The sequence below is a fragment of the Meriones unguiculatus genome, chromosome 3 (genome assembly GCF_030254825.1).
Source record: "Meriones unguiculatus strain TT.TT164.6M chromosome 3, Bangor_MerUng_6.1, whole genome shotgun sequence".
Taxonomy (NCBI): Eukaryota; Metazoa; Chordata; class Mammalia; order Rodentia; family Muridae; genus Meriones; species Meriones unguiculatus.
This window is the reverse complement of record NC_083351.1, coordinates 160,169,012-160,182,199: the sequence shown is the minus strand read 5'-3', so window position 1 is coordinate 160,182,199 and position 13,188 is coordinate 160,169,012. Positions and strand designations below refer to the sequence as shown.

The 13,188-nt window shown below is 37.8% G+C and overlaps 1 protein-coding gene across 1 annotated transcript in view; it reads left to right on the top strand.

Moving 5' to 3' along the window:
• Nucleotides 1–13,188, top strand: part of LOC110565590 (transmembrane serine protease 11A) — a 49,988-nt gene that overhangs the window by 18,590 nt on the left and 18,210 nt on the right. The window contains exons 3-4 of the mRNA XM_021663295.2: nucleotides 109–185; nucleotides 13,009–13,067. Of these exons, the coding sequence (XP_021518970.1) occupies nucleotides 109–185; nucleotides 13,009–13,067 (136 nt within the window). The remainder of the gene's footprint in view (nucleotides 1–108; nucleotides 186–13,008; nucleotides 13,068–13,188) is intronic.

The following is a 13,188-nucleotide window of genomic DNA, read 5'->3' as shown; positions in this document are numbered from 1 at the left end:
GTTAAGTCTTAGATCCTGAAGTCTTTCCACAAATCATGTATTTTCTACTTTTCATTATCATCACAGGCCAGAAAATGGAATATTATCAAGGGACCTTTACAATTTCAGATACTCAAGCCAATCGCAATTCAGGACAAAAGAGCTCAAATCAATTGAAGGATTTCCAGGAGATGAATGAAAAATTGGTAAGTCAGATAAAATGTATCTTATCATAGAATCCTGCAAGTGTTTTGTGGGTCATTTATTTAATTTCCAAAAACATAATTTCAGCAGCATCATCTTGTAGCTTTCTACCTCCCCACCTCAGAATGGTTTATCCTATATTCCATGGGATCTATAGATTGAGTTGGGGTGAAGGAATGTGCCTGTCTCATAAATGGGGCCTCTGACTCAGATATCTTCTTTAAAGATGAAGGGATGTATGCTAAGATATCTAGCCTGATGTTTCTCCAATTTATTTGAAAGTTTTCCCTAACCGAAAAGTTTAACTACACTGGAACTAACTGTTGATTACAACATACTTCTTGAAAAACTACATTTCACAGTTTTAAAAATAGCTACCAAAAGATAACAAAGATATCAATTTTACCTTGTAAATGTGTTACTAAAGGCAAGAAGCCAGGATTTACTATACAATATTTATAGTCAATGCTAACCATTTTGTTAAAGCTAAAGCCCAGGATACCTTCCGAAAAGAAAATGTCTACTTGGTTTTATAGAGTTTTGTTATGAATGTCTATGAATCCTCACTCAAGAACTGCTCGGATTAACTTGTCTAAAGGAAGCACAGAAGACTGAGACACTTAAAGGGGAATAAATACTGATTATATTTCATGTCTTAGATGAGACTTTTTTTTCCTTAAAACATTTTCTTTCTCCAACCCATTGACAATTTTTCCATGTCACCAATATTCCCAATATGCTCAACTACAGCATGCTTGGCAGTGATGGTATAGATCATGCTTCTAACGTTAACATTAAGTGCTGCATTTTTTCTATCTTTAATTTGTATATCCTAACATATAATTTGTGTTTACAGACTGGCGTATATTTTGGTATTTTTTTAAGATTTATTTATTTATTATTTATACAGTATTCTGCTTACATGTACTCCAGAGCTCATTACAGATGGCTATGAGCCACCACATGGTTTCTGGGAATTGAACTCAGGACATTTGGAAGAACATCCAGTGCTGTCAACCTCTGAGTCATCTTTCCAGCCCTATTTTTGTATTCTTTTATATCCAGAGTATCTTGGGCAATGGCATTTGCAATAAATTCTTGAGGGATCCCAGAATATGTGTGTGTGTGTGTGTGTGTGTCCCCCAATATCTCCCAATTCTTCTTATCTCAAGTGACTCCATAAACTGCTTTGATACAGACCTGGGTAGTGGTGGCACATACCTTTAATCCCAGCACTCAGGAGGCAGAGGCAGATGCGAGTTTGAGGCCAGCCTGGTCTACAGAGCAAGTTCCAGAATAGCCAAGGCTACAAAGAAAAATAAATAAATAAATAAAAAACTTTCTGACATATATGATATGTGTGTTACTTTAAAAAATAATTTGAATGATAAAAAATCACATATTCAGAATCTTGAGCTTATTTTACTTTACCTACTTTCAATATTGTTGTTATTGTTTAAATACAAAACAACTAATCAACTCTACCTTTACTGAATTAAAGAGATAGGACTGCAATAGGTCTTAAAATAAATGAGCAATATAGGCACTCACGGAGACTGAGCATCATGCACAGGGCCTGCATGGGTCTATACCAGGTTCTTAGCATCTATAGTGTGACTTCCAGTTTAGTATGTTGATGGGATTCCTGAACATGTGAATGAGTGGGTCTCTGATTCTTGTGCCTTCTGTTGGGTTCTTTTTCTACTGTTTGTGTGTTTTGTCCAATTCTGATGTGTTAGTTTTTTTGCTACATCTCATTTTTTATCTTTTTATCATTAAACACATTAAAAGAAATGAGCAAACTTTGGACATACATGCATAACAGAAACTGAGTTTGAGGTAGATTTTTCAAGGGTCAGTTATGTGTGTATTTCTAGGTATGTAAGTACATCAGGGACAGATGTCGAGTTAACATGATGACTTTATTATGTGCATCTTCAGGGCCTATCATGGGTTGTCACTATTTATTTGTGGGGCAGGTAATTTAGCCATTTAAGTTATGGAACTACATATTAAATGCTCTTTATCCTCGTAAATTACACACATGCATTTCCTATCAGGTCACCATCTGTTTCATGGGATTTTGTTTGTTTGTTTTGTTTGTTTGAAATTATTCTCACAAAACTGTATTTTGTTTTGTGTGAGCATATTAACCTCTTGTGCTATAAAGCATATTTGCTGCATTCTGTTTTCATGCAGATCATTTTGAAAGAACTACCCATGCCGCTGATTGGGTATTGAATTTATTGCTGTTAGCTTCCCCACAATAGTTTGGATCCACAATATCTTACCTTTGTTTTTCAGTCATTGTAAGAAATGCCCTAACATTCCCCTCTTTGCTCTGTTGTTGATACCTGCTCCTCTTTTTTCTGTTGTTGGTTTATTAGGCATAATTTTACTCACAGGTAAAGGATTGTTCTTCAGAGAGCCTGAATCTATGCACAGCTGACCAGCAGTACATATTAACTCATATGCCTGCACATCCTCCCCAAAATGGGGTGTCATACTCATCCTTGCTTTTATAACAAAAATACCATAGACCAGGTAACTCAAACAACAGATTTTCATTTCAAATAGCTCTGGAAGCTCAGAAGTGTAATATCAAGGTCTTATCAGACTTGGTATCTAACGAGGACCTTCTTCTTGGTTATACGAAACTATCCTCAGAATGTAAAGGGATAATTATTTGTTACCTTTTCCATAAATGAGACCAAATGCATGACAAGCATAACTTGAGGAAATAAGTGCTTATTGTATCTCAATCTGTTATCTCAGTTAATTGGTCCCATGCACTGTAGCTGGAGCAAGGTGTGACAGACAGCGCTGTTTCACAGGACAGCGGGAAAACAGCATCAAACACCCATACAGCAATATAGCAGGGACTGGGTACAAGCTTCAGACTGCCTGTTTCCCCCAGCCAGGCCCCATTTCCTAAAAGGTCCACGGCCTCCTCAAAAAGCACCACAGCTGGACGCAGACATTGAATGGATGGATAGATGCCATGGCACAGCCGCTCAGAAAGGAAAATAAAAGAGCTTCTGCAGGAACCGCGCCTTATAGCCTTCAGTTGCCTGTCACTAGTGGCTTACTTTGGGTAGCTAGGACTCAGTTGCTAAAGAACCCCTCATCTTCCCAAATAGTTTATCATCTAGGTAGAAAGCTTTCAAACCATGAGCCAGTTGAAGACATTTAATATTCAACCCATATCAGGAATACACATCTAGTTCATGTCATCTAATTTAAGATTATTTTTCCTTTCTTGGTGTTATCAGCTAAGCTAGTAGGTATAAACTGACAGTGTTACCTAATGTATGACTTAATTTGCACTTTTAAATTTTCTGTTGAGTACTTCATTCCTTTGGAGGCTTTTTTTTTCCTTGTACTTCTCTGTACATATTCTCTGCCTATGTTCTTGCTTTTGTTGTTTGCTTACATTTTTTTAGGAGTTAAATATAATTTCTAGATACTAAGTAGGCACTTGTATGCATCACACCTTTTTTTCTGTTTTTATTGAATATGAACTGGAAATCTATGCAATCATACCAATTTTCTCAGCCTTGTAACTGTTTTGAAAGTTCTTAGATCATCTCTTTTTTTTTTTTTTGACTTGTCAATCACAAAAACATTTTGCTGTATTTTCTTCTACTAACATTAGAATTCTATGTTTCATATTAGGTCTTTAATTCATCTAGTGAATACTTTCAAGTGACAGGGACGTCAGGTAGGGAACTAGTTTTCAAAAGCAACCTAGTAGGCAATATAAGCTTTTCTTTGTATGAGCACTGTGTTTATTGCTTTTCTTGGCACGCAGGTCTTTCAGAAAAGAAAATATGATCTGTCTTCTCAGATTGTTGCAATCTCTTGGGGGAGATGTGAGTAACACACATGGAGTTGAAAAGCAGGGCATGAAATAATTAAGGATTAAATTGTATGTAAAGGACAATAAATGAAGGGGACTGGCAAAGGCAGAGGAGATCATGGAGCAGCCCTGTGGTCAGGAAAAGCTTTGTATTATCTCAGGCTTGTGTAAAGGATGCAGGTGCTCTCCCCCTCCCCTGTGGAGTTTGCTTTAGAGGACTTCCTGGAAGGGTTCACGCTTCATCCTGAGCCACTCCTCCTAACAGTTGCTAAATCCTAATGAGTAAAACCAGATTCTTTTCTCTCTTATATGGACACTAATTGGATCACCAGGAGAGACAGGGTTGCAGCTCCTGTTCTGCCTCATAGTTTTGGCCCCACTGATTTGAACAGAGCTGTAAAGGTAAATTGAGTTCATGGCCCGATATTGCTAAGACTTCCACAGTTCCAAGATATGCTGTGACAGATATAGCCACCCCTTCATATCCTTTAGAGAAGACTGGTGTCCCGGTGCCAGTAAAGATGTTCTGTACGTTTTTATCAAGTTATCCCCCAGTGAACCCCCGATAAGCTGAAAATACTATCAACCAAAAACGGCATGAGATACACTTAACTTACCAAATGTCGAAGCTACACTAAAGACACGCAGGAAACATACATTAGCCTAGAGTTGGACAAAAGAATCGCATACAAAGCCTGTTTTATAATAAACTGATGGATGGCTCAGGTCATTTCCTGGATATTCATACACAAAAATCACAAAACACATCACATTGTAGAGTATCACTGGCCAGCACTGTGAGGGCTTGCTAATCCAAGAAAAGATTAAAGTCAAAGTACGGTTTTTACCAACTGTCCAGTTTTCACATCACTGTAAAGTAAAAAAGAGAACACAATCAACAGGATAGTTCATTTCTCTCCAAATCTTCTGAGGATAAATAGAATCACTGGCAGTATGTTTTACTTGGAGAATATGTTCAGGAATATAAAAAAAATACTTGAAACCATTAGGATCATTATAGAAATGAAAGTTATAAACTTGTCATACTATAATGATAATAAATACATATAATATGAAACAACACCTTGAACACCTTATGCATATTATTCTACTTAGTCTTCAGTGACAACCCTTGAGGGAGATAAAGTACAATCTCAGTTTTACAGATGAGAACACAAAGGTATAGAAAACGTACTTTGCTCAAGGACTCACATTTTGCCTTTCTGGGTAAATGAGACAGTGAAGGCTTTGGAAGCAAACATTATGATCTGATATTCACGGCCTTAGTGAACATCTAAGTGATGTTCACTTAGTGAACCCCAGGACAGTGGTTGTCTATAAGAATCATCCATGTGAGTTTACCCTTCAGGTTCCCAGAAACTTCATTTATGACACATTAGTCTCTGTCAGTTTTCCTGTTCACATGAGATTGCAAACAATGACAACAGTGTCCCAGGTAATGAGGACCTATCCCCATGCCAAAGAAGTCCTAAATTTTGCCTTATTTATGCTCAGGAATACCAGAAACAGGGCCCAAAATTACCCTCAAAATATTCTTGCTATTTTATATCTACGGATGTAGAGACAAAGGACTTGGAAACAGGTAGTATTTTTTCTTAAGTTATTTTAGGAACTGCCCCAATTAGAAGTCAGAGTGAAGGAATAGCCTTTGTTGAACACCACAGCAGAAGTGCGAGCGACCTAGGAAAAGCAGCTGGGTCAAGGTGATAATGAAATGTGGCAACAGTGTTACAGAAAATCTGATGTTTGAAGTCAGGAGAGAGACGGGAGAGATAGCCACTGCTTGGATATGAACTATGACTGCATGCCTTGAAAAGAGACATTGACTTTGGAAGCTTGAAAAAAAATTAAATAAAAGAAAAGAGCAAAGACAGGCATGGTGGTGCAATCCAATAATGACAAGTCTGAGGCCAGCCTGGGCTACATAATGAGACCCTGTCTCAACAACGACAATTAATAATTAGCAGAAACCATAAGACATTTCATGCTGGGAGGCTGAGAATATAGAAATGGAAGGTGGCCTAGTACTTGCTGAAGGCTCAGACTTGCATTGCTTTTGGAACTGAGGTAGGCGTGTACAGCTACAGACCTGTTCTGTGTGAATCCTAGCAGAGAATAGGCTGTGTTGTAAATATCTCTAATATTTATCCGCATAATAGGGACGTTATTACCCTCCCCAGGTGGGAGAACTAAGCCTCTGAATTTAAAGTCTGCAGCTACTACCTGAGGATAAGTCCGAAGCCACACAGGTAACTCTGAATGTGGCCCCTTTCTAGTAAATTGTTCTCCTGGTTTGAAGAGACTCAGCTAAAGTGAGAGATAAAATTACTAAAACCTATTTCACTTCTTTCATTCATTTTTTTCTATATCAAAAAATAAATAATTTTCTTAACCAATATACTGAAATTACTTATTTCATAAAAGTGTTCTCATCCTCATTTCTTGGCATCAGTATTTGGTGAGGAAAACAGTAATATCAAAGACAGGATTTTGACGGACATAATTTTACATGTGTGTCTATCATAAATGATCTATTGTTGGAGAAGAGCTATGCACAAGTGTGCTTTTTGAGGAAAGATTTCTGAGAAGGGCAGCAATAAGAGGCATCTCTAAATATGATAATTGTAGACGTGTGGCCTGGTCTTCTTTCCTCCACATAACTTATAATATATTCAGATTATCAGTTCTCCATTGGAAACACAATAACACAATGGACATGAGAAAAGAGACTGAATAAAATCTCTCTCTCTCTTTCTCTCTTCTTATTTAACAGATAAGCCTGGAAAGGACATGATGACTTCTTCTCCCTTGTTTTGGAATTCCTGTTTTGTATATTTTTATTACTATATTGAATAGATGCAATTTGACACTTTTTTTCAAAAGATAATTTGTAGAGCCTGATTTCTTAAGGCACACCAAAAGTTAGCGCTTTAGTTTTTATAATATTTAATTGTTAACCTTTTAATTTAGACATATTTACTTTGGCTCTCCGTCTCAGGAATATTAACCAAGTTGGGATACAGTGACCTAGAACTCAAAAGCCAGCAATGTGTGATTAGTCACAGATGTGTGTTTCCCTCAGGCATCCTACAAAGAGTCGTTGAAAAGGAGTAGTGCAATCAAAGAAACTGACAGCATCACGAAATGTCACGCCCTATTTAGTGATCTCACCACCTATTGATTTAAGGTAATCAGAAAGCCTCACTTCCATGTCACTCCACCCACAAACCCAGACCTCAGATGACACTCGGTTCTACTCCTTTCTCCAGCAGAGGCAGCACTGTGCTCACAGACAAGAGAGGCAGATCTTCTCTCAGTTCAGCGAGCCAGGAAATGGTATAGACACTACTTGGTGCTCAGGCTGGCCCTGCCCCTTCCAGGCCTGAAGAAAGGGGTTAGACCTCACTTTTCAACACCTCTTCCTGCCCTCCCCCCAGACCCAACCCGTGCCACCAACAGGACTGTTCCAAAAAGGACACATTTGGGAAATGGCTCAGTCAGCAAAGCACTTGCTGTGTAAGCAAGAGGATCTGTGTTCAAATCCATATCATCCACTTAAAAAGCCAGGCATGGAAGCTTGTATATGTAATCCCAGCACCACTAGGGAGGCAACTACAGAAAAGTCCCTGGTTCTCACAGTCCAGGCAGTTGATATGAATCAGTGAGCTCCACGTTCAGTGAGGATTCGTGTCTCAAAGAAATAACGTGAAGGATGATTGGGGAAGACATCTCATATTGACCTCTGGCCTCTAGATGCACGTGTATGGGCAGATTTTCAGTCAATGACACAAAATTATAAGTGGGTTGCAGTAAAACATACCAGGATCTGTTATTTATTTTTGGCTCAGCTTATCAGCCATTTTGATGAGAAGCTCTCTTGGTGGAAACCTACTTGTGTGCCAGTCCTTTGGTTAGTACTGTGAGGACATTAGCAAGCTGAGAAGCTTGCCAGCATTCGCATAATCCTGAATCTGTGGCTCACTGCTGTGTCAATTAGAACAAGTCACTTCCTCATCTAAATAATGGGGATAATAATAGCATTCACCTTTGACTGCTGCTGAGAGAAGCAAATGTGCTCAGACGTAAAGGAGTTTGAACTCAGTGCACGGCTAGCAGACAATACCTATAATGACTCCTGTGTTTACCACATGTAGAGAGAAACGTGCCTCAATGAAACAAATTACTGGGAAAAGCTGGGAGGAGGAGGAGGATGAAGAGGAGGACTAGGAGGAAGAGAAAGAAAGAAGAAAGAGAGAGAGAAAGAAAGAAAGAAAGAAAGAAAGAAAGAAAGGAAGGAAGGAAGGAAGGAAGGAAGGAGGGAAGGAGGGAAGGAAGGAGAAGAAAGAAAGAGAGAAAGAAAGAAAGAAAGAAAGAAAGAAAGAAAGAAAGAAAGAAAGAAAGAAAGAAAAAGAAAGAAAGAAAGAGAAAGAAAGAGAGAGAGAAAGAAAGAAAGAAAGAAAGTTTATTTTATTTTTTGTATAGAAGCATTTATCTCAGGCTGATGTAAAGGATACATTTTAACCTACCAGAGAACTTCCCTGATAAAAGTCTTTCTGATACAAAATTTCTTCTTTTTGTTTACTTATTCTACAAAAACATTCAATGTAACTATCATTGCAAAGTACTGGGCTGGGTATTACAGACTATGAAAACAAAAATCACTGCATCTGCAGGTAATTCTTTACAGTTTGATAAAATAAATAACGTACATATTTAAATAAACATACAAATATTTAGAAAATGTAAATTGGATAAGAAAAACCAAGACAGTAGAAAGTGAGATTAGACTGAGGATGAAGGCTCATACTAACCGCAAAGATGATTTCCTCAGATCCCCAAGGATGACTGGGATTTAGAGAAGCAAGACTACCAGAAAGTAGAGTGACCCAATAGATCAAAGGCTGAGTATGCAGGATAATGGAGGCCAGGGTGGCAAGCTATTGGTGTGCACAGGGCTGAACAGGCAGACTGGCAATGGACTGGAGGCTTGTTAAATGTCTGCTGATGTAGAAAAAAATTAAATGTAATTACACCCCAATTCCCTGTTTTTGCTGACTTAATCCCTGTAGCAACAGTAACTTCAAGTAAGCTTTATTAAATCTAAAGGTATCTTTTTTAAAAAATCTTACATCAAAGTGGAGAGATGGCTGAGAGGTTAAGAGCATTGAACTGCTCTTTCAGAGGATGTGGGTTCAGTTCCCAGCACCCACATCCGATGGCTCCCAATTGTCTGAAATTCTGTCTCTAGGATATCTGATACCCTCTTCTGGCCTATGCAGGCCCTGCACACATGTGGTGCATTATGTGTATGCTCAGGCACATAGACATACCGGTACAACTAAAATGAATGACTGTTTTTTAAATGTGTGTCCCATCATGCTTTCTAGGGTGCCATTATTATAATTAGGATAAAACAACTGGATCTATCTTTTTTCATGGCACCCTTGTAGTCCCTTTAGTTCTCAGGAGGTCAGCTGAGGTTTATGGTGGAAATATGAGCTTGTATTAAATCTTCAATGGAAGATCTGTCTGAATTTTGCAATCTCAACCTAGAAATACCCGCGTGTGAAAACATAGATTACTGTCAAAGAAGAAACCAATTAGGAAGGATCTAACAGGAAAAGGCCTTGACATGTGCAAACAGCTACTTCAGGAATGGTTGGGAATGAGCTGAATAGCTGGGCGTATCTGTTTGAGTTGTCAACCTCTCCCTAACTTTTTCATTAGACACCCAACTAACCTTCAATTGCCCTCTTAGCATTTAATCTCAGTGCAATTTGCGGCATTCCAGAGTCACCAAGCAGAAACTAACTACTACCATAAAAGGGTCTTTTGTTCCACATCAGGACACTCAACTCTTGATTACAAAGCTACAAATGGCATGAAGTGACAGGTAGGATATTTAAGTCACTGACCCTATTATATTGTGTTAATGATAGTAATTGTTTTTATTAAACTTATACATGTCTACGTTGGGAGAGGAAGAAAGTGTCCTAGAACTTGGAGTGTCATAGTACTGATAGAGTGTGTATGATGAAAAAAGCCTTGGTCTGCCAGGCAAATATAACTTTGAGATATCTACAAGGCTTGGGTCTGCTATACTTCTTTTAGCAATACAATTTATGTTTATGTTTTGTTTTTGTTTATTTATGTTTATGTTTTTGTTTTGTTTATTTATGTTTATTTTTATGTTTATTTTATTTATGTTCATGTTTTGTTTATGTTTTTGACAGCATGTAATTCACGGCATGAGCTCTGGTTTTAGCAGTTCCTATATATCCTTCCTCAATGTGCTGTTTATAGATATGTCACATAAAAGACTGTGGGTCTTGCCCCACAGGACCCATCTAATTAGTGGGGCTGTCTGGAGACAAGGTTCTGGAATCATAAGGAAGAATCTCACTTCTTGATAGAAGCACATAAATAACTTAGCTTTTTCTTCTACTGTTCCCTTTTGCTCCCGTATTCAGAGGGCTACCGTCCACAGGTCAGAAGTCAAAATCTTAATCCAGTCTCTTTATCAAGTTACACAAAAATCAATTATGGGAGGATCTAACTCAGAGTACCATCACAAAGTTCTTTAGTGCCTAACTGCAATGTACTTTGCTTATTCTTAATTTTCTCCTCCTTCATTTGGGTTTGCGTTTTTGTGGGGATGGAGGATGCCCCGTCCCCCCACATGCTGAGTAAAAGTATAGACTGAATGACAGAGATTATTACAACAATGTAAGTTTGGGGGGGGGGGGAATCTTGTGAAATAGTATCCTTTCTAGCAATATAGGATTTAACTATGGATGAGTGTTTGCTTTGGGTGCTGTTCCAGCTAGTTCTTAATGTTACCTGGACACAAGCTAGAGTCACCCATGAGGAGGAAACCTTAGTTGAGAAAATGCCTCCAAAAGACTGTGCTGTAGACAAGCCTGTAGAGCATCTTCTTATTTGGTGATTGATAGGGGAAGGCCCAGCACGTTGTGGGTGGTAGGTACTTTAAGAAAGCAGGCTGAGCGAGAGACAGAAAGGAAGCCAGTAAGGAGCATTCCTCCATGGCTTCTGCATCTGCTCTAACTCCAGGTTTCTGCCCTAACTTCATTCGGTGATGAAAGTGCTGTGGAAAAGTACCCTGAATGAACCCTTTTCTCCCCAAGTTGCTTTTGGTCATTGTGTTCCATCGCAGAGGCACATACCTAACTATGATGGATGTTAACAATTCATTCTTTAAATACTATCTCTGAGCTTGTGTTTAAATCTGTTACAGGTGTTATAACACACTGAATTCAAATTCATCAACTGCCTATTTCAGACTGATCACTATGTCCTTTAGGAAAGAAATTGAAGTACAAGACACAGCAAATTTAAGAAGGAAGCTCTTATAATTGAGTGGAGCCCGACATGGATGCTATTCATGAAGCCTTAGGTCTCAGGTTTAAGTCTCAGCTTCCCATCACCGGCATGGAGCCACAGAACTTTACAATGCCTCAGAGTCAGTTTTCTCATCTACTAAGACAGGAATCAAAATACCCTTAGTCCACAGAGTAATTGTAAGGGCTAAAATAATAAAAATCCTGGCTCCAAATGAACAGTCTATGAATACATAATAGCCACAAGGAAGCCATAACTTGATCCACTATTCCTGAAAAATCTTTCCTTCATTTGTATGTCTTTTTCTTTTAAAAACAAGAGTTGCAAAAAACAATTAAAACAAAAAAACAAGAGTTGTATTTCCTGATCTTGCCTTTAGTATTTAGGACCTTGGTTTGTTTGGTTGTGTATTTGTTTTGTTGTGTGTTTATTTGTTTGTGTGTTTGTTTGGTTGGATTTTTTGTTTTTTCCACATTTGGTTGGTTTTTTTGTTTTTTCCGCATCTGGTTTCTCCACACAGGCGCTACAGTGCCTCCATTCAGGTGACACTGCCGCCACCAAGTGGTGCTAGAGGGTGCTGAAGTCAAACACATCTGATGGAATACAGCCTCATGATACAGCAGGCTTGAAAGTGCATATTGCTGACAAAAGTGCTTTTCTTCTTCCTTAGTGGTATACAACAAGGAATATCACTTTTACTTGACTTATTTACATTAACTTTACTTACATTAACTTACTTCTACTTGACTTACTTATATTTATTTGACTCACTTACATTGACTTACTTTCTGATTAGCTTTAGAGTCTTAGAATGAATTTAAAAATCTGTTTCTCTATAATCCCAAATACCTCCTATACTTGACAAAGACCTACAAATCAAATGAATACTTACTAAATATACTATTAATGAGTGGAAATACGGTTTTGCATTTTTATTATCTACTTTTGTGTGGAAAAAAGTCTGTATACTATTTTCCTTAAACATGACTATTTTGCTTCTGTGATTTTTACATTTTTACAGAATTAATCTGAAATGTATAAATCCTAGATTTATTAAAAAATGAGAACTTATTTTGTTTTTAAGTTTTGAAATTCTGCAGAAATGGGAACTCTTACCATAGTTTGAAGGGGAGGAGGGAATTATCCAGAAGATGTGTATGTATATTGTAGATCTGTGCTTGTTACTTTTTTTTTTTTTTACAGCGTAAAAGTTTTACATTTATGGGAAGTTCCAAATTTCTTTTCCCCACTTTTCTTCAAGCATTTTGCAACAAAAATGCAATTGGATATAAAACAAAAATATGTGACATTCATTTAAAAAACTACAGTACAGTACTGTTACAGTATACTAACACACTCCGATAAAAAGTCCACACTTTAAGTGCCACTCGCACATACATTGTGGGTAAGAGTTATATTCTTTAACACACATTTGCAGAGGAATAAATTACTGAATTACTGAGAAGAAATCTGTAACTTAAATAACCATATTGCTATTGTGAAAATTCTGTTTCTTCAATGTTTAATCTGGAGTATAGTCTTATGAAATATCCCACTAACACACTGATTTTCTCTTATAATGACAGGTAGATGAAATATTTATGGATTCAGCCTTGAACAAGCCCTACATCAAGAGCTATACAGTGTATGTATATTTGGGCAAGGGTGTAGTTGCAAACCTAAAGGGACAAAGGGAAAGGATACAGGGACCCTCATGTAACTTGTGTCTCTGCACCCTTTACTAGAGCTCTTCACAAATACTGTCT